General features: G+C 33.7%; 7 protein-coding genes across 9 annotated transcripts; 4 read left to right on the top strand and 3 right to left on the bottom strand.

Annotated features, from left to right (window-relative positions):
• Positions 1 to 227: 227 nt before the first annotated feature.
• On the bottom strand, positions 228 to 16,943 carry LOC106381974 (actin-related protein 2/3 complex subunit 3). 3 transcript variants are annotated; one of them, XM_048739873.1, is made up of 14 exons: positions 16,720 to 16,943; positions 16,595 to 16,629; positions 16,247 to 16,352; positions 16,052 to 16,160; positions 15,629 to 15,965; positions 9,252 to 9,318; positions 8,789 to 8,852; positions 2,335 to 2,393; positions 1,619 to 1,674; positions 1,381 to 1,448; positions 1,190 to 1,298; positions 853 to 1,122; positions 615 to 770; positions 228 to 450 (listed from the first exon to the last, which is right to left on the bottom strand). In XM_048739873.1, the coding sequence occupies exons 10-13, from the start codon at positions 1,381 to 1,383 to the stop codon at positions 628 to 630; spliced, it is 525 nt and encodes a 174-aa protein (XP_048595830.1). In that variant the 5' UTR covers positions 1,384 to 1,448; positions 1,619 to 1,674; positions 2,335 to 2,393; positions 8,789 to 8,852; positions 9,252 to 9,318; positions 15,629 to 15,965; positions 16,052 to 16,160; positions 16,247 to 16,352; positions 16,595 to 16,629; positions 16,720 to 16,943; the 3' UTR covers positions 228 to 450; positions 615 to 627. The 3 variants fall into 3 exon arrangements, with proteins under 3 accessions (XP_048595830.1, XP_048595829.1, XP_022548276.1); XM_048739872.1 differs by lacking the exons at positions 2,335 to 2,393; positions 8,789 to 8,852; positions 9,252 to 9,318; ... (3 more) ...; positions 16,595 to 16,629; positions 16,720 to 16,943 and having other exon boundaries at positions 1,381 to 1,536; positions 1,619 to 1,675; XM_022692555.2 differs by lacking the exons at positions 2,335 to 2,393; positions 8,789 to 8,852; positions 9,252 to 9,318; ... (3 more) ...; positions 16,595 to 16,629; positions 16,720 to 16,943 and having other exon boundaries at positions 1,381 to 1,445; positions 1,619 to 1,637.
• Positions 2,308 to 5,503, top strand: LOC106378574. The gene is made up of 6 exons (XM_048740315.1): positions 2,308 to 2,451; positions 2,564 to 2,828; positions 2,910 to 3,009; positions 4,857 to 4,980; positions 5,062 to 5,268; positions 5,354 to 5,503. The coding sequence occupies exons 1-6, from the start codon at positions 2,308 to 2,310 to the stop codon at positions 5,501 to 5,503; spliced, it is 990 nt and encodes a 329-aa protein (XP_048596272.1).
• On the top strand, positions 6,791 to 8,476 carry LOC106378575. The gene is made up of 8 exons (XM_013818685.1): positions 6,791 to 6,911; positions 7,000 to 7,096; positions 7,175 to 7,296; positions 7,395 to 7,479; positions 7,553 to 7,682; positions 7,754 to 7,809; positions 8,027 to 8,150; positions 8,240 to 8,476. Exons 1-8 carry the CDS (start codon positions 6,791 to 6,793, stop codon positions 8,474 to 8,476), a joined length of 972 nt encoding a protein of 323 aa, XP_013674139.1.
• Positions 9,137 to 11,950, top strand: LOC125578039. The gene is made up of 8 exons (XM_048740314.1): positions 9,137 to 9,326; positions 9,392 to 9,454; positions 9,544 to 9,801; positions 9,894 to 9,956; positions 10,041 to 10,232; positions 10,602 to 11,043; positions 11,132 to 11,842; positions 11,902 to 11,950. Exons 1-8 carry the CDS (start codon positions 9,137 to 9,139, stop codon positions 11,948 to 11,950), a joined length of 1,968 nt encoding a protein of 655 aa, XP_048596271.1.
• LOC125578038 lies at positions 12,147 to 15,606 on the top strand. Its single transcript, XM_048740313.1, has 3 exons — positions 12,147 to 12,778; positions 12,810 to 14,669; positions 14,753 to 15,606. The coding sequence occupies exons 1-3, from the start codon at positions 12,163 to 12,165 to the stop codon at positions 15,325 to 15,327; spliced, it is 3,051 nt and encodes a 1,016-aa protein (XP_048596270.1). The 5' UTR covers positions 12,147 to 12,162; the 3' UTR covers positions 15,328 to 15,606.
• An 804-nt stretch (positions 16,944 to 17,747) lies between the features above and the next one.
• LOC106381972 (pantothenate kinase 1) lies at positions 17,748 to 20,273 on the bottom strand. Its single transcript, XM_013821913.3, has 10 exons — positions 20,023 to 20,273; positions 19,761 to 19,940; positions 19,415 to 19,449; positions 19,207 to 19,323; positions 19,002 to 19,121; positions 18,818 to 18,912; positions 18,645 to 18,738; positions 18,441 to 18,572; positions 18,245 to 18,357; positions 17,748 to 18,174 (listed from the first exon to the last, which is right to left on the bottom strand). Exons 1-10 carry the CDS (start codon positions 20,081 to 20,083, stop codon positions 17,943 to 17,945), a joined length of 1,179 nt encoding a protein of 392 aa, XP_013677367.1. The 5' UTR covers positions 20,084 to 20,273; the 3' UTR covers positions 17,748 to 17,942.
• Positions 20,274 to 21,360: 1,087 nt separating this feature from the next.
• LOC106378576 (galactinol synthase 4-like) lies at positions 21,361 to 23,236 on the bottom strand. Its single transcript, XM_013818686.3, has 4 exons — positions 22,614 to 23,236; positions 22,202 to 22,522; positions 21,910 to 22,044; positions 21,361 to 21,825 (listed from the first exon to the last, which is right to left on the bottom strand). Exons 1-4 carry the CDS (start codon positions 22,929 to 22,931, stop codon positions 21,706 to 21,708), a joined length of 894 nt encoding a protein of 297 aa, XP_013674140.3. The 5' UTR covers positions 22,932 to 23,236; the 3' UTR covers positions 21,361 to 21,705.
• Positions 23,237 to 25,609: the final 2,373 nt, after the last annotated feature.

The raw sequence follows: 25,609 nt of genomic DNA, 5'->3' as shown, positions 1-25,609 counted from the left end.
TGAGGAAGAGGGGCAAAATTTGGTTTAACTGCCACAAATGCGACTTTGATTTTCATCGCTCTGAAAAAGAAGACAAAAGCAACCGGCGTTGAGGCTGTGAAAGAAGGTGGTGGCAAGTATATTGATGGTTGGGTTTGCGATGGAAACGTGTGCACCAATGCCTGGTAGGTTCAAACAAAGTTGTGTATATTATGAATACTTTGGACATGATCTCTGCTAATCTAAAGTAATAACAAACGATTTCTCGGTAACTTTGACCTTGTATCACCAAACAGTCGTATGAAATAATACTACACTGTCAGTCTGTCACAAACTCTTACAGTCTTACGTATATCTATGTATATATAGAGACCCAGAGAGAAACCTTTCTTCTCTAATACAAAATTTTCAGCTAAAGGCGAAAGTGCTCATGATCTCGAATGGCTTGGGAATCCTTCGTTTGTAATGGAGCTGCAATGAATGAAGAATAACAACTGTTACATTATTTAAAAACCAGACTAAAAGAGCTTTATAAGCTTGAAATGCAGAGACTGAGGCTGTTCTAAGATAAGCTAACTGGTATGTCTTAACTCAAAACACAAATTAAGGTGGATCTAAGCTGTTTCAAAACTTACCAGTGATGAAGATTTAGAGGAGAACCACGTTGATAAATTTCCTCTTGGCGAATGCAAGCCACCATTTGTTCGGTGTCCCATTAGCTCTATACGCTACACTCAGTAGCCTCCCACTAGTCTCCTCTCGAACCTGCTTCAGATAGTTCCTGAAAAGATCTGACATTTTGAAGCCAACAAAACAAGAGGACTCAAGAGTTAGTTACCAGTGAGGATCAAAAACAGACCTATTAACATTTACCTGCTTCTTCCTGGGACGAAGGAAGTGAAAAGAGACCAGGAAACGGAAACCCAGTTTCCCCAGGAACAGGGATATCCTCTAAACCCAAGTTGATAATCGCCTTAGTTCCAACAGCCAGTGTTCTACACCCTTCGAGCCTCTTCAACGCCACGTTTATGTAGAAGGTCAAGTAAATAAGGAGCTTATCAGCAGGACTTTTGATAGGAAAGTTTGTGAAGAAGACATTCGCGCGGAAGAACGTGATTGCCTCATCCACTATATCAGTCCTATCTGCATATATATAAACAACAATCATGTAAATGATCTTTCGTTTCCTACATTCGAAGATGATGAATACCTTGTTCTGAAACAGGTGCAGGACCCTTGATGTGGCTCTTGAGAGGAAGCAAAGGACAGCCACACGCCTTTGTTATCCCTTCTTCTTCCACAAAGCTCGAGTGATATACCTGAGAAAGATCGTTTATGAATCAAATGAGTCTCATAGAGTTAACAAGCTACAATCAGTGCATTCGAATTGAATATTCGTACCATTGTGTTCCAAAACAGATATCAGGAGGAAGAAACAATCGAATCGAAGCTGTGAGAACGTAGATCTACTGTGATGAAGAAGATCACGGAAGGTATCAGAATCGATCGGGAGGTCAACGAAACGAGATGAGATTCGCTTTTAGAGAAAGCTTTGATCTGAGATCAATCTAACTTCTAAAGCATCTGCGAAAGAGAATAGATAAAATGAAAGAGATTCTCCGGATAACGTATCAAATACCTGATTCCGGTGAAGAATCCGCGGCGAAGTAACGACGGTAGTCTCTAATCGACGAGCTAAGGAATCGAATGAAAGAAAAAAAATCAAAGGGGGAGAAGACAGTCAGATATGTTGACACGTGTAAAGCCTGCAGAAAATGTAGAATGGTAGCTTCGTACCGGTACAACTAATAAATACCAATTCCCGGTTTTGGTTTGATGTTCCCGGGTTTGGTTTGATGTTGGTTCGATGGAATTGGCAGAAATCGGTTATTTCTCGGATTTATATTTTAATTCTACACGAAATATCAATACAATTAAAACAGCAGCCTTTTTTTTGATATCCCCTTAGACTTTAAAAGTATTTACAGTAGACTGCCACTGCATATTTATTATTAATGATAATAAAGATATTGATTGATGTTCCACGATTCATGGATATTTATTATTTAATGATAGTAAACTAATTTTGTCCTTAATTAAATGGCGCGGTATCTTGGAAAATTCGCACAATAACAACTAATTTATATTATGAAAGTATATTCTCCGAACAAAATCTCAACATATTGGCAGAATCAAAAGATAAGTATATTTTGTATTATAACTAACCCAAATTCAGGAATGGCGTGATTGTTTCCACTCTTTCCTATATAAACTAATACTGTTCATACCCAACCTTACACCGTAGTAAAAAAACAAACCTTCTCGAAAATGAAAGCTACACCAAAGCTCTCTTACCTGTCCGATATCAGGCCGTACAAGCCTGAATGGTGGGTCCAAGTCAAGGTCCTTCATACCTGGAAACAACACACTGAATACGGTGAAACCATGGAAATCATTTTTGCTGACAAGAAGGTAAATGATTTTGATCTGCTTTTGATAGAAGAATATATAATATTAAACCAACGATACACAAATTATGATAAAACAGTTTTACTAAATAAAACTCTGTTTTTCATTATTTTAGGGAAACAAAATTCAAGCATCTTGCAAAAAAAACTACTTGCTTAGTTTGGGTGCGGATTGTCGTGTGGGTGAATGGAAAAATCTAGAAAATTTCGTGATAACTCCAGCAGGAGGTGGATACCGACCTACCAATCATCCTTATAAGCTGTCGTTCATGAAGTTCACCTCAATTGAACCATACGAATACAATAATATCGATATGTTTCTGGATTTAGTTGAGTTTGAAACTATATTGAGTGGACAGCTAGACAACAATCTCTTAATTGGTATATTTTTAAAACGTTTTTTTTTATTGTAGTATGTTTAGTTATTGTTTATTAATATATTGTTTGTTTTGTATTATCTAGATGTTGTGGGGCAAGCCATAGATATTGGAGAAAAGTTAACTCTCCAATGTAGTAATGGGAAAGAGAAAAAGAAGATCGAATTCACTCTCAGAGACATAAAGTAAGTTATAACCTATGAAATTGTTTACATTTTATAGTTAATGATTCGTAAAGATTTTTGACTTAACTATTTTCTATTTATTTGTAGTGATGAACGCATACCATGTTGTCTTTGGGGGAACTTTGCTGATACTTTGGAATCATATATAGAAGATGCACAATTGGGAGTGGTTGTATGTTTGATCCGATTTGCAAAAATTGGATCATTTAGAAGTAAATATCCTTTACTGTTCTTAAATAAATTAAGTTAATCTTTTTTATCTTATTATTAAATAATGATATATATATATATATCTGCTTTAGGTAAACTCCAAATTTCAAATGTTTTTGATACCTCTCAGTTATTGATCAATCCACCAATAGAGGAGAGTGCTGCATTGAAAGAAATGTTAGTTATTTTGTACTCTTTAACGTTTTTACGTAGCTCTTTTAGATTTTATGACTTACCATTTTAAAATAAAATTTTAATTAACAATGACATGGCCAGGTTTAAGTGTGATACAGCAAACATGTCAATTGTTGAATCCAACGATCCTAACAATCAGATGGCTCGTCACGAGACTAAGGTGATCAAAATTGAAACCTGGGATCAGTATGATTAGGGCTGGGCAAATAAACCGAACCCGAAAACCCGAACCGAATCCGATCCGATAAAAATAAATCCGAACCGATCCGAACCCGATGTAAATACCGAATGGATCTTGTTTTATGGTATTTTGGGTTATGGGTATTATCCGAACCGAACCCGAATCTAAATGGATATCCGATAGAACCCGAAACATTCAAAACCTCGAAAAGACCTTGTACCAAACATAATCTCGATTCCTAATATGTATCCAAAATACACTAAGAAATATTGAACATCTAAAATACTTATCTATTAGATGAATATTGGTGGTTCTATTACATGAAGGTTGATGTTTAAAGATGGCCGTTGAATATTTAAGTATTTAGATTTTGATTTTTTTTCCGTTAAACAATGTTTTTCATTTCATGAGAACTTGATTTTCGTTTTATGCTTTTATTTATTTGGTTTTTTTTATCAGTAAATATGTTTACTTTTCGTTTAATTTTGAATGATCACGGTTGATGTTCTTTATTTTTGAATCGATTTTACTTAAGTTTTGGTTACAAAATAGGTACAAATCAAGTATTTTAAAACTGAAGAACCAATTTTACTCATGTTTTGGTTATAAAATAGGTAAAATCAGGTACTTTTAAACCGAAAAACCTATTGGGACCCGAACCCGAAAGTATATTGGGTTGTACCGGTTCTTTGAAGATTTACTAACCCCGATCCGAACCCGATAGAACCCGAACCGGTCCCGAACCGAACTTTCATATAATCCGAATGGGGCTAATTTTGATAAACCCGAAAAACCAAAACCCGATTGGATAAAACCGAAACCCAATTGGGACTCCGAATGCCCAGGCCTAAGTATGATGATAAAACCGTGGCCGAATTATTGACTTCTACACAGGTTTGTTTTTTTGCTCTGATTTTAATTATTTTAAGGTTTCATAACTATTTTTTTTTTGGTTTTTTAATCTATATATTCTTCTCAGATTGGGAAATGCAAGGTTGTGTGTACAATCTATGCTGTAGATACCGATTTCGGTTGGTATTACTTTGGATGTGACATATGCAACACTAAAACTTATAAAGTTAATCAAAGATACATCACATCTGGGAAGGAATTGGCATCCCCTCTGTTTTGGTGTGAAAAATGCAATGACAATGTTACTAATGTGACCCCTAAGTATGTGAATATATTTCTTTGCGTCATTAATATTTGATTAATCGTGTCCTTTGTAAACTCATTCTATAACTGTCTTTTGATTTTTAAGATTTAAGGTTCACCTGCTGCTAAAGGACGATACAGGAACCACCAAATTCATGCTTCTTGATTCCATTGCAAATGGAATTATAGTAGAAAGTGCTGAAAAAGTCCTTAAAGGATCATTGAACGAGGTAAATTCTAAATCATAATTGTAATGTATATTTATGCTATTCTCATAATTGACAGCACTAATTTCGTGATTGTTTCTCTAGATTGAAGATCCAGAGATGTTGCCCCAGTCACTTAGAGATGTTATCGGAAAGACATATAAGTTTGGTGTTATCATTGAAAAGAACAATGTTGCTTATGGATCTAAAAGTTACAAAGTTGCAAAGGTTTGGTCTATCAGCAATATGCTAATGGTTGCTTCACATTCAGAGACTAAGTCTGCGCTTGATACCACCCTCACTGTGGATGATGTATTTTATTCTATTTATTAAATTAGTAACCTATATGATTGATTGCTTATAAATTCTATAAATAACTGTACTTATGATTTTTCAGCACATATCTCTCCTGACTGACGGTGAGGAAAGTTCTGAGACTTTAAAAACACCAACTTCTAAGCGATCCCAAGCGCTTAAAGATGATGTTCCTGAACACACCTCGACATCGAAAAGGCAACGCGGAAAAAGTATCAAGATGGAGAAATAATCAGTTGAGGAGATGCAGATCAAGAATTAAGTTCAATTTACTTTGTGGTTTTTTTAGTTTAGAAAAATAAGTGTGATCTTTTGAATCAACACCTTATAAATGTTGCTTTGTTTATTTTTAACTTCTGTTTTTAGAAATAAAAGTGAGCTTTTGAATCATAAACTTATAATTTGTTCTCTTTTTAATAAAAATAAATTTATTATTATATGATCATGGATTTACAATTAGTTGGATGTAACATTTTTCTTTTTTTGTTAAATATGCTTAGAAATATGTTTTTAACTTTCACGTGACCATGGTAGTAGAAACGATCATATACACACAAATTTTTAAAAATCTTTTCAATAATAATATGGATTATATATTTATGAGATTGTTAACATATCTTCACACATATACACACTAAATCGTCGATGCAACTATTTTTTCATATATTCTTTTTTTGTAAACATATATATGTCACTTAGTCACAAATTTTAAAATAGATAACAATCTCTTGATTGTTATATGTTTAAAACGTTTTGTATTGTACACCATATCTAAGCAACACTGGTGTGAAATCCAAACTAAATTAAAATATCTTATCTAAACTTAACAACTTTACAACGACAAACTAGGAAAATATGTGGAGGTGTAGTGCTATCTAATCCAAACTAATTAAAATATCATATCTAAAGACAGTTAAACAACTTTATAAACGATTTTCTAGAATAATATATTTTTGTTGTAACTTAAAGAGATCTCAGAATGTTTTATATCTCTAGAATATTCCAAACTGTTAACTAATTTAATATGGTTACGATTCTTGAAATTTAGCTTATTATTCAGCTATATAAATATCACCTCAAAACACAACAGAATGTAACCATTCAAAATATCCGAGCTCTCTAACGTGATATTCTCTTATGGATACCATTTTCAAAATCAGCAGTTTAAGCGATGTTTCTCCCATCAAATTTTCATGGAGTGTTTTGGTGAAAGTGCTTCATACGTGGATTTCATTCAGTCACCAATTTGGTTCTTCTCTTGAGATGGTGTTAACAGACATAAATGTGAGAAAATATAGTCAAACACTCTATTATTATACTGTTGTATTTTTGAAAATATTAATTATTAAAGATATTTTTTGTTTACATGTGTTAGGGTGTCAAAATCCATGCCAGTTGCAAACAAGAACTACTTCAACGAGTGGAGAGACAATGTGGTGTTGTAGAATGGAAAGTTATTACTAACTTTACATTACATCCAGCATCTGGACTTAACCGACCTACCAAACATGTTTACAAAATGGAGTTCATGGAGCAAACTTCAATTACCGATGGTAATCTCACATGCAACAATATGTTCATCCATCTACATGATTTTGACAACATTAAAAATGGTTTCTGTGATGAGCGTTTTCTTATTGGTAAGTTATATTTTGGTGTCGCACTTGATTTTTTTGAATTTTGTCTATTTATATTAACTGTAAAATAACAAATCTTTTTCCATAACAGATGTGATTGGCGAAGTCTTAGACTTTCGTGGTCAAAATATTGTTAAATTTGAAAGAAAAGAAGTGACCAAAGTGGAGTTTAATCTAAGAGATATCAAGTAAGTTTAGTTACTTTAGTTTAAACAGTATGTTATCTATTATTGTTAAATCTATTTTTTTTTAAACTAAAATATTAGAAACCAACGCATCCAATGTTGCATTACCGGTAAATCAGCTGAGATCTTTTCCCAAAAAGTCAAACAATCCAACAGTGGAGATATATGTTTAATCAGATTTGCTAGAGTCTTTAACTACAAAGGTATAAAGATATTATTTATTTTTATTTACATTCCTATAGTTGGCGTGTGGTTAGCTCTTTGTTAAAACGTTTTTATATATGTTTTATTTGACTTTCAGGAGAGTGGAAAGTAACCAATGCATTTGATTCTACATTGGTGTTGATCAATCCAGATATCAAAGAAGCTAAAGCACTTAGACAGAAGTGAGTTAATTCTATTATAAAATTCAGTATTTACTGCATTACACCATTTGATTGTTGCTGTATTTTCTTTTAGGTTTCAGGGTGATGCTACCACCGTTGAAATGTGTGAACATATAAATGAGAAGATTGTGATCCATGAGAAGCGCCAGAAATGGTCGCAATATCCATTCAGAACAATTCAAGAGATGAAATACTGTGATAAGGTTTGCTTCATTATGAAATATCATTTATTATTTATTATCAATTTTATAACCTTATTTTGTGTTGTTTGTAGGGTGGAAATTACAGAGTTATTTGTTCTGTTTATGCTGTTGATACCATTAATGGATGGTATTATTATGCTTGTGCTGACTGCCAAAATAAGGTTATCAAACCAACTATTTTATTTGATGAACCAGAGGTGCCAAGCTGGTGGTGTGAATTTTGTCAGCGTATTGTTACAAAGGTTACACCAAGGTTATATTTTTTCTTTTAAACCTTACATAACATATAATTAATTATAACGTATTGTCATTATATAAATATTCTGCTGATCCTTTATATCCAGGTACAAGTTAGAATTGCTTGTGCAGGATCAGACCGGTGAGACAAAATTCACTCTTTTAGACTCTGTTGCAACATCTATTGTGAAAATTTCGGCAGCAAAAGTCGTGAAAGGCTTATTGGAGAAGGTGATATATTACTTTTTCTAGAAGCTACCTAAAATGAATATTTATTTTTTACTATCTGGTAATAAAATTAGTGTAACTATATTTAACAGGTTGAAATTCAAGCAATGTTACCACCTGAGATTGTGGAAATCGTTGGTAAATCTTATGGATTTGGCATTTCAGTTGATGAAAACAACGATTCTTCTGGACTTGAAAAAATCGAAGCCATGAAAGTTTGGGGTCTCAAAGATATTTTGTGGAAAAGAACCAAGTCCCTGCACCAGAATTCAACTACTTCAAGAAAGAAGCAATGCACAAATGTGTTTAAGATTAACGAAAGTGGCTGATTTGATTCTGAATTTTCATATCTTATCTAGGTCCAGCTTTTTTGCGTTTTAATTCAGCTTATGTTTTTGCTTCTTTTAATTTGTTTTTTTAATTTCTTTTTTGTACCCTTTTATTTTATCTGGCATCTCTGAAATGAATAAAAATTCTATTTTTTAATGATGTTAATTATAAAAAAATTACTTATATTTAGAGTGTGCCAATGCAGTTTTTAGCAATCATCAATCAGCATTCATTCCCAATCTCCTAACTATCCATAATATTACCCATTCCTAATCGATTTCTAATAGTATAGTTTGATTTTCGTTTCATACCTTTTGTGTGCGTATCATGTCTTGCTGCTCCTCTTTTATATTGAAGTTTAGCCATACATCCTAACTGTAAAATCCAAATATGTGATTAGCAGATTATATTATATTCAATATTGTTATATGTAGATTACAGAAGTGCGTAACATATAATCCTACATCTATGAATTGCCGAGCATAATATTGAATATTGATAATATTTTAATTTCCCATTTAATGGTAAATCTAAACAGCATCTACACAGAATCTAAACAACAAAAAAAACGCCATAGCTAACCTAATACTGTCGTGTTTCCTGTATTGTTCATTTTTCCATTTAACATGGAAGAAGATAACACTCGATTACATATAACAATGGAAGGCAACAGTATTGATGATTCTGAAAAAGCTAACGCAGTGCACACACCTACTGCTATGTCTAAACTTCAATCATCTTCAGGCAGGGTCTTAAGGGATTTGACTAACTTACCTATGAAAAAGGATTTGGGCGGGTCTCTGAAACGCTCTACATCTATCCCTCCTCCACAAGATGTTCCCTGCAAAAGTAAGAACGATAGTCAGTGTTCATATTGAAACATCATTTGATCTCTGTTATTTTTTTCCTTACAGAGAAAACAAATACATCTAATGTTCCAGCTACAAAGAGAATCAATAATCGCAACAAAGTGTTTAGTAAGAATCGTTATATCAGATATACTAAATCCAGTTTGTGATACACATTATATTTATATTAACAACATATTATTATTTATGATGTTTAGCAACCAACACAAAAGCTGGAATCGAAGTGGTGTCTACTTCTGGATATAACTCTAATAAAAGAAAGAGAAATCTGAATGCTTATTCTGGAACTGTGAAAGTTAACACAAGGATGGACATATCTAGAACCACTATACCATTGGCCTCAATATTTGGAAGGATCTTAGGAGATCTTCAAAACTTTTCTGGGAGTAAGGTTCAAAATGTATATCAGTCAGCAGCTGGTCATATGTCGGATCGAACATATATGCACTGCGAAAGTAAGGGTTATGAAAAATTTATACTTTTGGTTGTGTATATATAAATCATAATTTTCTGGTATGTAAAAGAATTGTCAATTTTTTGTATGCAGATCAGCTAAATACAACAAAATATCCACCTTCAAAGAGGAACAAATTTTACCGAGATTTGAGAGGTATATGTTGCTACTTTCAGTTAATTTTTAGTTGGTTAACTTTTACATAATGATTGAATAATAAATATGTCTTATGGAAACCAGTGAATGATCAAATAGCACAGAGAAAAACAGTGTTACAATCTGGTACTAAGCAGCGCAACAGTGTGTTAAGAAAAGATGATGCCAGGTCTACTCCTAAACTAATGCAGACGGTTGTAACTGGAAATAATTACTCCAAAGTAACATATCCATCACATGTTGGGTATAACATTGATGATAACAGCTTCCCTGAAGGTATATATCTCCACTCAATCATGTAATATATGAACAAACAATTATTATATTTTTTTATTGAAATTATATGTTGCAGTTCCATCTGAAGGACGAGATGATCAATTTTACGACTTAAGCAGTCAAGAAAGTGATAAACTCGTGGATAATTCCGAACCAGTTAAATGTTTATATAGAGATGCTGTATCAGAGAAAGCAAACATTGAATCTATGATGTCAAGGATTAGAAAGATCTGCGAAAGCAAGGGGAAAACCAAAAAAACTCCGAATTCACAACCTATCATAAAAACAATTGGTGAGAGTTATAATATTATGATTTTTAAAGAGTTAAGTATTACTGATATTGAACATCCATGTCTATATATTGTGTAGAGTATGTTGACGAGGGTAATCCTACTTTCAAATGTGACTATTGTAATGCCAAAATGTGGTATGGTGAGCGCCTTGAAAGGAAGAAAAGAACAAAGAAGAAGCCAGTTTTCTCTCTTTGTTGTGGCCAGGGACAAGTTAAGTTGCCTCTTTTAAAAGAAAGCCCCTTGCTTATACAGAGACTATTGTTCGGTGATGATGACATGAGCAAGTATTACCAAGAAAATATAAGAGCAATTAATATGCTCTTTGCTTTTACTTCTCTTGGTGGAAAAGTTGATCGCTCGATGCCAAAACGACATGGACCTCAACCGTTTCAACTACATGGGGAAAACATGCACTTGATGGGTAGTATGAAACCAGATGAAGGTGATTCTGCAAAGTTTTCACAATTGTACATTGTTGACAATGAAAGAGAGGTTGATGATAGAGATTCTGTTATGAGGTATAACCCCTATACCTTTATTGAAATAGTGATTATTTTAATAAAAAGGTTTTATTTGGTGAATTAATTTTACAATTTATGTTTACAGTAAGTACAAGAAAGCTGCAGACAAGGCAAAAAAGCATAATTTGAGGAAGAAAATTATCGAGCTTATTATAAATATGCTGGACGATGTTAATCCCTATGTGAAGCAATTTCGGTCTGCAAGGGAACGTTTTGGAAGTTCAGGAGCTGCAAAGTTCCATATGAGGATTGTGAGCAATCGTGAAAAAGATGGAAGGACATATGATACTCCAACTGCGTCAGAGGTAGCTGGTTTGATCCCTGGTGACTTTAATTTAGAGATGGACAAGCGTGATATTGTTTTGCAAGAGAAACAAACTGGTTGGCTTAAGAGAATAAGTGAGATACATCCGTCTTATCTCGCACTTCAGTATCCGCTCATTTTTACTTATGGCGAAGATGGTTTCAGACTGGGAATAAAAAAGAGAGCCACACCAGCTACAGAGAAGCTAAAGAGGGATCACATTAGTATGAGACAGTGGTTTTGCTATCGACTGTTTGAAAGAGATGGAGAGTGTCAAACGCTGCTGCATTCAAAAAGATTGTTCCAGCAATTTTTGGTTGATGCATTCACTACCATTGAGACTAACAGATTGAGTTATTTGAGGCAAAATCAAGTATGTTTGAGGTCTGACGGCTATGACTCAATCAAGCAGGCTGAGAACCAAGGCAGAACAGATATGAGTCAACAAGGAAACCGATTTATTCTGCCAGCTTCCTTTACCGGAGGTCCAAGGTACATGAAAAATAACTATCTGGATGCAATGGCCATTTGTAGACATTTTGGTTTTCCAGATCTTTTCATCACATTTACATGCAATCCAAAATGGCCGGAGATTACTAGATATTTGTCTGAACGGAAATTGAAGTCAGAGGATAGACCAGAAATTGCTTGCCGAATATTCAAAATGAAGTTAGATTCTCTAATGGAGGATTTAACCGATAATGAGATCTTGGGAAAAACTGTTGCATGTAAGTTTTTTTTAAATCAATCATGTTTCATTTTAACACTTTTAAGTAATAAACTGAAGATTTTATTTATCTTATTATGCAGCTATGTATACTGTTGAGTTCCAAAAGCGTGGTCTACCGCATGCTCATATATTGTTATTCATGCATCCCAGTTCTAAATTCCCTACGACTGACCACATTGACAAGATAATTTCAGCAGAGATTCCAGACAAATCCAAAGAGTCAGCGCTTTATGAAGTGGTGAAAGACACGATGATTCATGGTCCTTGTGGAATTATTAATCCGAATTCACCGTGTATGGAGAATGGCAAGTGTTCTAAGCTGTTTCCGAAAGCGCATGTAGACAGAACGACAGTAAACAAAGAAGGGTTCCCAGTTTATATGAGACGGGATAATGATCGTTTTGTTGATAAATATGGTTTCAAGTGCGACAACAGATATGTGATACCCTATAACAAGGAACTATCTCTTCGGTACAGAGCTCATATTAATGTGGAGTGGTGCAATCAATCTGGGTCTATCAAATACTTATTCAAGTATATCAATAAGGGTCAGGACAAGATGACTATCACTGTTGAGCCGCCAACAAAAGGAGATTTGGAGAACAATGTGAACAACCAGAAAGCAAAAGAAGAGAATAAAAATGAAATTAAAGACTTTTTCAAGGGCAGGTATATTGATATCTCGCATTTGATACATTTATATACTTAGTTATAGAATTTGGTTTTCTGTTTATGGATCACTCTTTTTTTATTTCAGATATGTATCTGCATGTGAAGGTTCATGGAGAATTTTGAAGTTTCCAATTCATTACAGATCAATACCAGTGGAGAAGATTTCATTCCATTTGCCAGGAAAGCAAATAATTGTATTCAAGGATGACGACACTTTTGAGAAAGTAACAAGTCGTGTGTTGATTCGAAACACAATGTTCTTAGGCTGGTTTGAGCTGAACAAGGTTAGTGCTATCGCTAGGACGCTTACTTTAGCAGAAATTCCTACGAGATTTATTTGGGACAAAAAGGAGAGGAAGTGGAAAGACAGAAAAAGAGGTTTCAGTATTGGGAGAATTAATTATGCACCGATTAGTATAGAAGAAGCTTATTATTTGCGTGTCCTGCTTAATATTGTTCGAGGACCAACCTGCTTCGATGACATCAAAACATATAAAAATGTCCTTTACCCTTCTTATAAAGAGGCATGTTTTGCAAGGGGTTTATTAGCAGATGATCAAGAATATATAGATGATTTAATCAGGTCAAGCTTCTCAAGTTCTGCTTACTCTATGCGACATGCTTTTACTGTCATGCTTATGTCAAATAGTTTATCAAAACCAGAAAGAGTTTGGGAGGAGACATGGGAGATTCTTTCCGAAGATGTTCAGTATAATCAAAGAAACCAGTTTAACAGACCAGGTAACCTTAAACAATACGATTATACTTATTTTTTAACACTATATATATATATATATACATATATACTGTTCTTATTTTTTTTGCTATTTTCAAAAACAGGATTGTGTCTGACTGATGCTGAAAAAAAAGAAGGTGCCCTTATTGAGATTGAGAAGATTCTGAGAAGTAATGGAACTTCGTTATGTAACTGGAAGTCTATGCCAAAACCCTCCCGCGATGTTAATGCTTCTCAAAACGTGTTGATAATGGATGAGCTGAGATATGACCGACAAGTGTTAAGAAATGCACACGATACAGACTTTTTAAAGTTAACGGACAAGCAAAAGAAGATATATGAAGAGATCATGGATGCTGTTTTAGAAAAAAAAGGAGGAGTTTTCTTTGTATATGGATTTGGTGGAACAGGAAAAACGTTTCTATGGAGGTTATTATCTGCTGCTATTAGATCCAGAGGAGATATTGTTTTGAATGTTGCTTCAAGTGGTATTGCTTCACTTCTGTTACAAGGAGGAAGAACTGCACATTCAAGATTCGGTATACCAATCAATCCTGATGAGTTTTCTCTGTGCAATCTTACACCAGGGACAGATGCTGCTGATTTGGTGAAAGAAGCATCTCTTATCATTTGGGACGAAGCACCAATGATGAGTAGACACTGTTTTGAGTCATTGGATAGGAGTCTAGCAGACATTATGAGAAGTGCAGAGAAGAAGCCATTTGCAGGAAAAGTTGTTGTTTTTGGTGGGGATTTTAGGCAAATATTGCCTGTTATTCACAGTGCATCGAGGGCTGAAATAGTCTTAGAGTCTCTAAATTCATCATATCTCTGGAAACACTGCAAGGTGCTGAAACTAACAAAGAATATGAGGCTGCTATCCACTGATATGACTACCGAAGAGTTAAGAGAATTGGAACTGTTTTCTCAATGGATTTTGGATGTGGGAGATGGATTAGCTGGTGAACCTAACGATGGTGATGCACTAATCACTATTCCAGATGAGTTTCTTATTAAAGATTCAGATGATCCAATAGCATCAATAAGCAAAGAAATATATGGAGATGCAACAACTCTACAACAGAACAAAGACCCCAATTTTTTTCAAGAAAGAGCTATTCTATGCCCTACAAATGAGGATGTGAACCAGATCAACCAGCATATGTTAGACGAACTTGAAGGTACCTAAATTATTCTATTTTTTAAATCGAGAGATTTTGTAGGTTGATTGTTATGATTAACTAAATTGTTGTCTGTATTGCAGGAGATGAAAGAATTTATTTAAGCTCGGACAGCATTGATCCATCTGATACAGGATCTGTCAATGATCAGGCTCTCACTCCAGAATTTCTCAACACTATCAAAGCATCAGGTTTACCAAATCATAATCTCCGGTTGAAGATTGGATGCCCTGTGATGTTGTTGAGAAATATTGATCATGATGGAGGACTGATGAATGGGACAAGGTTGCAGATTATAGATATGTATGAATTTTGTGTGAAGGCCAGAGTTATTACAGGAACTCAAGTTGGGAAAATTATACTGCTTCCTAGATTGTCTATTACACCTTCAGACAAGAAGTTGCCATTCAAGATGAGAAGAAGGCAACTGCCAATTGCTGTGGCCTTTGCTATTACCATTAATAAAAGTCAAGGACAGTCTCTCTCAGAAGTTGGAATATTTCTACCTAGACCAGTTTTTTCTCACGGGCAACTCTATGTTGCTATATCGAGAGTCACATCCAAAAAAGGTTTGAAAATCTTGATTGTTGACGAGGATGGAAAGCCTCAGAAACAAACCAAGAATATTGTTTTTAAAGAGATTTTCCAAAATCTCTAATTTTAGAAGTTTAAAGACTATATATTGATGTTTTTTATGAAGAGACTTGATTTTATTTCACAACTTTACGTGTTTGATTGCGCTACAAAATAAATGCTCTGGAACTTTAGGAAAAGTTTTGAGCATTGAATTACAATTTACGTTTTACAGAGTGACCATCTATGGTTGTTTATTCTTCTATCAAATGCCGCATAGAAACTATATAATTCTATTATAATGTCTATGTCAATATCGAGCAATAGCATCATAGAGTACTAATACTTATCATATCTAACTTCTAAGCGTCAGAGGTGTTACTTACTTTGTGTTTTATCCTCTGTGAACGATCTGAGTCCAATGTCCATCACTACATACTTTGTGTCATATCATCCCAGCAAAGAAGTTGTATTTGTAGCATATTGCGAGATAATTCCTGTATATAGCAAAGAGGAACATCTAAGTTGAAGTACTTATCTATAAGTCTTTTACATACTGTTTACTAACATCGAGTGTTTAAGATACTTGAACAAAACAATAACTTATCTTCATCATTAAAAAAAGGTGCTCTGGAAACGCTTTCCACCCTACTGGATTACTGAATGTAGAGTATTGTGTAAAAAATACATGTATCTTCATCCTTTAGCACACCTTGCCAACTCCTGGCCATTCAACCAACAAATAACCTCATTTCAGTATCTTTTTTAATTCTTTACCGATTTGAAAAGCAACAGAGATGCTAAATTACCTGACATGGAAAGGGAATAGCAGTGTCTATGGACGGTAGCTAGAAATTCTCTCAAATTAGACTCTTTGTAATAGTAAAGATTTATCTCCTTTGTAATTGTAGTGTCGATCTATAGCAAAATAGTGAAATAGTATTGTTAAAAGTATCAAGAACAAATTGTAAGGAAATACTTTGAAATCTTGATCATCCTTTTACCTGTGATAAAGTATGAGTCAGATGCTTTATGAGACCATAAACGAACTCAACCATCTTTTATCCGCAAAGCTGATTCAAAGAACCCTAATAACTTTGATCCGCAAAACTGATTCAGGAGGAAATAGATTTGGTAGTATTAGTCTTTATCTTAACAACCTTTTTTCCTACCAAAAAATATGGTTATTCGTCGTATGGGCAAAAAGATATTTGCTTGAAAGCCCACTTTATAAAATATTTATGTGACAGAGATTTAAACTCCAAACTGTTGACAAAAAAAAATCCAAACTAAATTAATATGATTTAGAATCGTAGTTATTTTAAAATAAACATGCAAAAGACAGTGATTACCGATGTTCCTGGATCTCTAATCTACAATTGTTGTCCTGTAATAAAAAATTGCCAGCTTCAATCACAAAGGAGACACATAAAAAAAAATCTGATCATATTAGAAATCTATAATCTGAAAAAAAAACCTTTTCGATTGTCAAGCGGAGGCACGTTTGAAAGATCAAAATCAGAAGCTTTGATCCTTTATCTTCTCCATCCATCCTTAACCGTTTGACCTTCTTGATACGATCTGTAAGATTGATAATTTTCTTCGGTGTTTCCAGAATCGTCGATTTGGACGAAGAGACCTTTTGTTTTTTTTTTTAAAGACAGCACTTTCTGGTCTCTTCTTTCTCGTGGAAAGGATTATTCAGGACTGTTTTTTTTTTAATAAAAACATGACTTTGTGGTCTCTTCTTTCTCGCTAAAGCTTTCGTTTTGTTTTTAATCAAGACATGACTTTAACTGGTTCGTTTTTTCGGGCTTAGTCAAACTATTTGTCTGAAGCCCACTTCAAGTTTACAAATGATAGATAATCAATGGTCAATAAATCTAAATTATATGAATTATAAGCCCAATATTAATTAATTTGATGGACTTTTCGTTTTGAATCCATTTAAAAAAGTATATAGTAAATTTAATATGATACCAACCATATAAATATATACTTATTTGGCTGAGTATGATTAGTATTTTTGTTATAATTATTTTCATTTACTGATTGTTCCAAATGAAAAACACATGTATAAAATTGATTCACCAAAATTAAATTTTTAAAGAGTGCAGTAATAAACAAACTAAAATAATCAACATAAAATACAAATATTTTCATCCAACCATAAACATTTATATTCATTTTTTCTATAACATTAAAAATTAGAATAAATTAAAACTTTACCAAGAAGTCAAGAACCAACACAGCATACATAATATCCAAAAGTAATTAATCAGATAAAAGCATATAAGCTCCAAAACATATATAATCGGTCAAATTTAATATATCTTTAAACTTAAACACAAAAACACAACCGAATTAAAACAACTAATCCGCGCTTTCCAAAGCGCGGGTCAAAATCTAGTTATTTTAAAGTGATTCAACAACAAGTTTTAAGTTTCGGTTTAGGTATAAACAAAAGAAAAACCGTATCAAACAAGTGCTTAAAATATGGTTCGATTTTCGGATTGGTTTTCCGGTTCAGTTACCGGTTACCTTGGACATATATATATATATTCATCTTTACATAAACAGTCTTGTACCAACAAATTGACTATTAATGAGCACATCTTGACCTCAAACCAATAACTTTAAAAGACACTTTTTGTACACTGATTTCATAACAATACAACAGGTGATCACTGCACCAAGTGACTAAACTAGATTGATGCTACATTCAATGGCTTCACCATCATTTACATTAGCAGTTACTGGGATGTGTCGAAAGCTATCATCATCTGAGCACTTAACAACTGCTCTTTCCACAGTATGGTGATGAGGTTTCAAGTCGGTACTATGGCTCTGATCTTTGTAGCTTGTGAACGCGCCTAAAGCTCCAAGAAACCCTTCATGCCTTAAGAACATTGCTTTTGCCTCACCTCTCGACCTGAAATTACAAACATTAGTCTTTGGTCTGAAGGGAAGGGTTTATTAAATAGTATCAGTCTTAGGTTTACCAGAAATGAACAGCAACAGATATTGTGTCCATGGTGTACTCGAGTCCGCGGATGAAAAACCCACCAAAGAATATACGCTTAAGGCCGAATCTTAGTGCATTCAAGTAAGCAATCTGTAGAGAGATAGAGAATGATACAATCTAGTCAGAAGCAAATCATTTGCTTAGAGTTGTGGAAATGTTTGCAAGAAACAGACCTGACCGATGTTATTCGATATCATTCTTAAAAGGGATCTTGCCACATCTTCTGGCTGGTAATCTTCGAGCTCTTTGCCGTCAGAAATCGCTTTCCCGAAGCTGGAAGCTATGGCCGTTGAGGAGAGACCAATCTAACATTATAAGCAATGAAAATGCTAAATACCAATCCAAAACATTAGCAAAACAAATATTAATCAGTTTACCTTTGAGTAATCTGTTCCACCGTAGATATCACCAACAAGCATGTCAATTACTCTGTTATTACCCTGGTGGCTTAACTCCAGCAGCTCATCGAAACTGAAACTTAGTGATATTAGTTATACTCAGGAAAGTAGGAAACTGCATGAATAGAGTTTAGAATAAGAAAGAAAGTTACCTCTTGCATTTTGTTAAAAGCTTTCCAAGACCCAAAAATGTGCCTCCACCAAGGCTTGTTCCACTTATTCTCTCATACTTTCCATCTCCATCGACCTACAAAAGACCGACCTTGAGAGTAAGAACCATTGTTGCTCTACTCGCTAAAAAACTGATCAGAGAAAAAGCCAAAACCATAGTAAAACCTTGATCATGCTAACGCCAGAGCCGATATTAACAAGGAGATATGGATACAAATCATTATGGTCGATCTGGACAAACTCCTTTTGTCCATCCAAATAGGTAAATGCTTCCCTTGGCACTGTCTGCAATATCAGATTCATACTTCAGGTGTAAGCAAGCATGCAATAGCAAGCATTCAAAATCTGTTGGAGAAAAAAAAAATCCAACCTTTAGGAGAAAATTGACACCACAAACAAGAGAATGCATCTCATCTTCCTTATCAAAGACAATCCCAAGTTTCTCCTTAAATAAATCAGCAAACTTAAAGGCTCCACCACCTGTGGCCTTTTGGAATATCATTACCAATTAGCATTACTATAAACTTCAACGCCAACATACCTTCACTGCTCAGCTTTAGATAACAGATAGCTATTACCTTAACAGAAAATTTATCGCGCGCATGCTGCACACCTGAATAGTTACAATAAAAGCTTATTTGTAGTTATATTAGAAAAAACATTATTTTGCCTCCATTTCCTAAAAATACTTGATAATTCTAAGAGAAGAAAATCATCAAAGACAAAACTAATTAAACAGACATGATGATTGAGAAAGTAGACAAGTAAATGGTGTTTTGCCTAAATGTGTTATGATCTGGTTCTAACAAGCAACATGTGTTTCACACTAATCATTACTCCAAAATAAATAAATAAAAGCAAGAAAGCTTCTGTTACACATTTAAAAAAAATCAGATCTTTGAATCAGATAAAGAAAACACTTACCGGAATGTTGAAGAATGTTCAATCGAATAAAGTCTAAGCAATCATCAATCTTTCTGGTCTCAAACTTGGCGAAACAAAGCCTCCCTTGCACGACGGAGCAACCATTATTACCAACGACGATGCTTCCGTCTTCGCAATTGTCTCCATTAGGAGAGAAATAGACAAGCTTTATCAAAGTCCCTGCGATAGAAAATCAATTTCCGGATCAATCGAGACGACGAGCCCCAGAGCAGAATCGGATCTAAAGGTTTGAGAAATTAACCTCCGATGTCGAGAGCCAAATGAGAGATTTGAGTCGAGAAGCGAGAATCTTTTGGATCCATTCCCGTTTTTTTTTCCTGCTCTTTCGAAATGATCTTTTCTTCCTTTTTTTTTTAATTTTGTTTTCGAGTTTTTATTTATTAAACGTGAATTAAAAGGATGTTGTTCAACGTTCAACTACTTTGGATCTAACCTATCCTCATGTCTGACTTGTATTTCTTCTCCATTGAGCAATGTGCAATGTGCCGCAATGTTTGGTTCTCTTTTTTTTTCTTTTTTCTTAAGGAAATAAGTATTTTTTTTTCGTGAGAGACGAAATCTTGCTGACTTGTCATTTGGTCTTGTTGGGTTGGGTTGCATTAAAAAAACATTGTTGGAACTCAAAGAGAACGAACATTTGTTTCTCTGTTGGATTGGGACATGTTTTTTTTTTGGGTAGAAAACTTGGTCACTAACTGATGTTTTTTCTTGGTGTCCAGATGATATGATTAACTGGATTGTTAAAAACCTGTTAAAAGAATGACAAATTTCTTGCTTGCTATATGACAATGCACATATAGTCCTTAATACTCCCGGCCATTGTTCAATTTTTGAGTTTTAAAGTTTTTTTTTCCGGATTTCCAAAATGTTTTCGGTTCGGATAATACATATAATCTGAAATACTAGCTTACAAAATATATTAGGATATTTATTGACCGGACTGAGTATGGATTCAAATTCTTCTGTCCATGTTCAGTTGGGATCTCAGGTTAAGTTACAATGTCCAGATCTAAAATAAATAAGCCGTCAAATTTTTTTTCAGACTAATAGATGTTTGTTCAGATTAATAGAGACAAAAAATCTCTAATGTGGTGTCAATATAACTGTTTACAGTAATGCCACATGTTAGGAGAATATATGTATATCATAATGTAATACAAATAGAACCCGTTTATAGTGAATTCTTATACAATAGTTGGACATATACGTTTTTGATATTAAAAAAAAAAGTTCATAAATATTTTAAAATTGTTGTTCTCATGATTTATAAATCAATAAATTTATTTTTGTATATATAACACTCTACTTATAATACTAATTGATTTGGTCTGTAGACTTGTAATTTGTAAACATATGAACAATCACATAATAACTGAGACCAAGTAACATAATATCCACGTTTGTATAGTTGATTGCATAATAGGTAAATTACGTATTTAAAGTGTTGCAGATAACTATGTAATTAGCTAAATAACATACGGTATTTGTAGAACAATAACAAAAAAAATAAAAAAAAATAAAAAAAAAATAAAAATAACAAAATTCTATTTCACCAAGAATCAGACAACAAAATATGTTTTATATGTGTGATTGTATGTTACAATTCATCATTTACATTTTTTTATTTTTTGGTTTATTAAATATTTTTATTAATGTTTCAAATAATCTTAAAATATTAAAGGTCCAGATATCGACCAAAAATCTATGATAAAAAGACGATAGATCTGTTTTTTTTTTTTTAATATTTTAGCAAAATGCCATGAATTATTATAGTTTAACAAAATTTATTCTCACCACACAATCAAAGAAAACATATAACTTAAAGCATAGAAATCAAACACACCAAAACAGTAATTGTAAACATAATTTGGCTCTATGCCACGCCAAAATATTTCAAAAGGGCTTCCGCATCTTCACCAGGTCTTTACGATTTGAAATCGAGGGATTCGTCGTTATAAATATCCCACCATCTCTTGACCAACATTTTGACATCTTCTCTGTCCATGTAAGCTTCTTCTCCAGTGAACTTCCATGGCTTGGATCCCTACCATTATTCACCAGTAATACTTATAAAAAGGATGAAAGTTTCAGAATCAAGACATGTATGTAAGCAATAGAGAGTACTTACAGGTGCACAGTAATGAATAACTTTGACATTCTCCAGCTCCACATTCTCCGGGTGGCGCCAAAGTACAGACATAATCAGGTTGTAAACCAATGGAATCGGTTTAAAAACTTTCTCGAAGAACACATTGAGAAAATCCTGCCAAAATACCACGTACCAATTCATCATCATTCGAATCAGTGGAAAATAATATTTCATATCTTTTATTTTCTCAATAACCAAGTATGATTTTAATATTTACGAAAACATGTTTGCATCATTTTAATCTGAATTTTAATTGTATCATATAACTCACTTGTTCTGCAAATTCTGAAGGTGGTGTGACCTTGAGAGTCTGGAGGAGGCTCTCATATGTAGAGAGGTTAGGCTCAAACACAAACATTCCAGCGTTGTAGTACAGTGGAGGAGGAGATTCCATCTCGACCGGCCACTTCACCTTTTCCGGGCACTGCTGGCAGTATCCAATTTTGTATTGGGGCGTGTGGCTCCATGTTTTCTCACAGAAACAGCCTATAACGCCATGCAAGTAACCATCTGGCAAATCAAAGAGCTCGTCTATATTGTCATAGACTTGAATATCCGCGTCAAGGAACACTACCTTGTTGTACTCTATAAACTACAAGTTTAAAATAAATCAGAAACTTAGATTTCAACATATATAAAAAAGTGCTCTGGTTTTCAGTTTGTAATGATTTAGACATGCTTACGTTCCAAATACGAAGCTTCGAGTAGTTAATAATGTAATAGTCCCTTGCATAAGAGACCTGGTCGTCCGGAGGATATACAGGCTCGATCTCACGCATTATACAGCCTTGAGACCTCAAGATCTCTTTATGTTCCTCAGGCACATCAGGCATCACAGCAACAACGAGAGGGTAAGCACTTTTAACCTTACGCAAACCCTTTGCTAGACCCACTACACCCTTCACATAGTCTCCATTACCTGCCAGGAATGTCATATAGGCTCTTTGTTGATGGGCATTTTGCTTTAAAATGACTGGATCGATGGGAATGGATGGGGCCATTTGGAACCAAGGAATGTTAGGTTGGGTTTGGAAGTATTTAAAATACGACGCTGTTTTCTGATGAAGCTTGTCTGTGCCAACTTGTGACGTTGGCCTCTGAATTATATACACTTATGTTACTGATGAAAGCTATCACCAATTAAGTGACATATAGAAATGTAAAATTGTGGTGACACCTTATTGGTCCATATGTCATTCATATATCATGAAAAGAAACTTGAATTATATTTTTTCCCATACCTTTTTTTGCTTATTCTAAGAATGTACAATGTAAGAAATTTTTGAAATGTATTTGTACATACCTTTTTTTGTTAGCATATTCTTAAGAAAAAAAATATTACCAAAAAAATATATATATTTCTAGTTTTAACAGTTGACCATATCTACTTTATATATTCTATAATGCAATATTGCACTTTAAGAGGGGGGGGGGGGGGGGGGGGGTTATTGAGAGTGAAATTTTGAAGGAATTTTAAAATTTAGAGATTTCATTGTTATTGGTTAATGAATTTTTAAAATCTTATTAGAATCCTTTGTTATTGGTTTGTGGACATTTAAATTCTATAGAAATCCTATGTTATTCAAAAAGTTTAGTTTTTATTGATTTTGTAATTCTATTAAACTCTTTTGTTATTGGAACATAAATTCTCTCTAGTTTTACTCATAACACTCAACTTTACAAATATCACATATAGTCATAGGATTCTCAAAATCTATGTATCAAAACACACAAAAACACAAAAACACAAATACATAAACACAACAAGATTTTTTACATTTTTATTGTCAAGTCAAAGATAATTGTAAAAACTTATTCTTTTTGCTGAAAGCTTGTATATGTATTGCTTTTAGATAGTATAATGATTAACTAGACGGTGCGCGGGTGTTTGTCTTAATTTGTAAAAACTTTATAAATTCATAACAATTAGTAATTACTGGGTTTTAGAAGTTGTGGTCCATGTTATAAATTACAGCTTGATAATTATTATATTGAATGTATATGTAACACGAATAAATGAGTACTAACATAGTCGTGTATTTTTTTGTGTTTTTGTTTCATTATTAATACAAAATTGTTCTCGAACCCTACTATTGTAAGTGTAAAAATTAAAAATTACTAATTATATAGCTATCTTATTAATGGATAATTATTATACAGAACTCATAATGGTTTTAAATCTTAACATACATTTTTTTTTTGTCAGCAACAAAACAGACTCATATAGACTCTGCGAACCATTCTGGTAAATCTGCATCCATATGAACGATAAACGACGGTTGTTTCCTTGCACTGCGTGCTAGACTGTCCGTCTTTGAGTTCTGTGTCCGTGGTATATGAATGATCTCTGAGCTGTTGAAACTTCTCTTCAAGAACTTTATGTCTTCCAAATAGCTTGCAAAGGCTGGCCACTCTTCTGGTTCCGAAACCATCTTCACCAATTGAGCACAATCCGTTGCAAAAGTAACACAAAACTGTCGAAGATTCCTCATGCATTCCATTGCCCATATGAGAGCCTCTATCTCTGTGTGTAGTGGCGATTGACTCGCTCTCGTATTCCTTGCTCCCATTAGTCCATCGAAACCTTCCAGGGTACTGTACCATCCTTGTCCTGAATATTTATCCTATGTTTTTCAAGATCCGTCCGTAAAACACCATCGACCTGGTATACTCGGTATTGCCAAAGGTACTGGAACTTGGGTGCGGTCCGTACTCTGAGTCTGAGAGTTTTTAGTAAATGTGTTTTTAGTTCGTTTAGAATATTTTAGAAATACAAAATTATAAGGATACCAAAAAAAATTGATTTGTTTTTAGTTGAAATTTATGTTATTAGTAAAAAAAATTATTAATATTGTATGCATTTACTTATTTAATAATAAGAAAATGGACCAATTTTTTGTACATGGGCCATTGACCTCTTTATAGTAAAAATTATTAAATTTTAAGTTATGCTTTATATTAATTTAGATAAATCAAATACAAATTGAGTATGGTCTTGATATAAAATAAAAAAACGTGGCCAACAACTCTATACTAACAGTTTTTTCCGGGAAAAAATTGTTTCCTGAAACCTAACTTATTAACGTGTTGCTCTCTCTCTCTCTCTCTCGGCAAGATGATCTCTCATCTTCTCACCTAAATCTCATCGAAAAATCGTAAACTTCCTCTGTTGTGGATTTATGTGTTTCTCCCAAAGAGTTTCAAGTTTGTATCTCAAATGGTTATATTTTCTTTCTCCTCTGTTCTTTCCTATATCTGACTTTATTGGTTTAGATCTTTCTGGTTTCAATCTGTTTTCTTAACCGAAGGTACTCTGTAAATTAACTGAAATTTACCAAATAAGATTCTATATGCCAGAAGCAAAGCTTTCTCAGAAGATTAATGGAGTGGCAAGTTGAAGACTCCCGCAAGATTTTCGGGTTCATAGTTATTGTTTACATGTTTGTAAAATTTTCAGTAATATGATATATCAATGTGCTTCGTTGGTATTTCTCATTTATGAGGTCCAAATAAACATTACTAATAAATATTACTAATGGGCTTTGATGAAATTTTAAAAGATTCATAAAAGGCCTGCCGAGATTAATGTTAATTGGAAAATCGCTTGCAAAAGTTTACAATTTATGATCTATTAGTGTTCTCTGATGGTTCGCGTGCTTCTACTGATGGGATTAAAACA

The sequence above is a fragment of the Brassica napus genome, chromosome A9, assembly GCF_020379485.1.
Source record: "Brassica napus cultivar Da-Ae chromosome A9, Da-Ae, whole genome shotgun sequence".
NCBI lineage: Eukaryota > Viridiplantae > Streptophyta > Magnoliopsida > Brassicales > Brassicaceae > Brassica > Brassica napus.
This window is presented reverse-complemented; position numbering and strand designations above follow the sequence as displayed.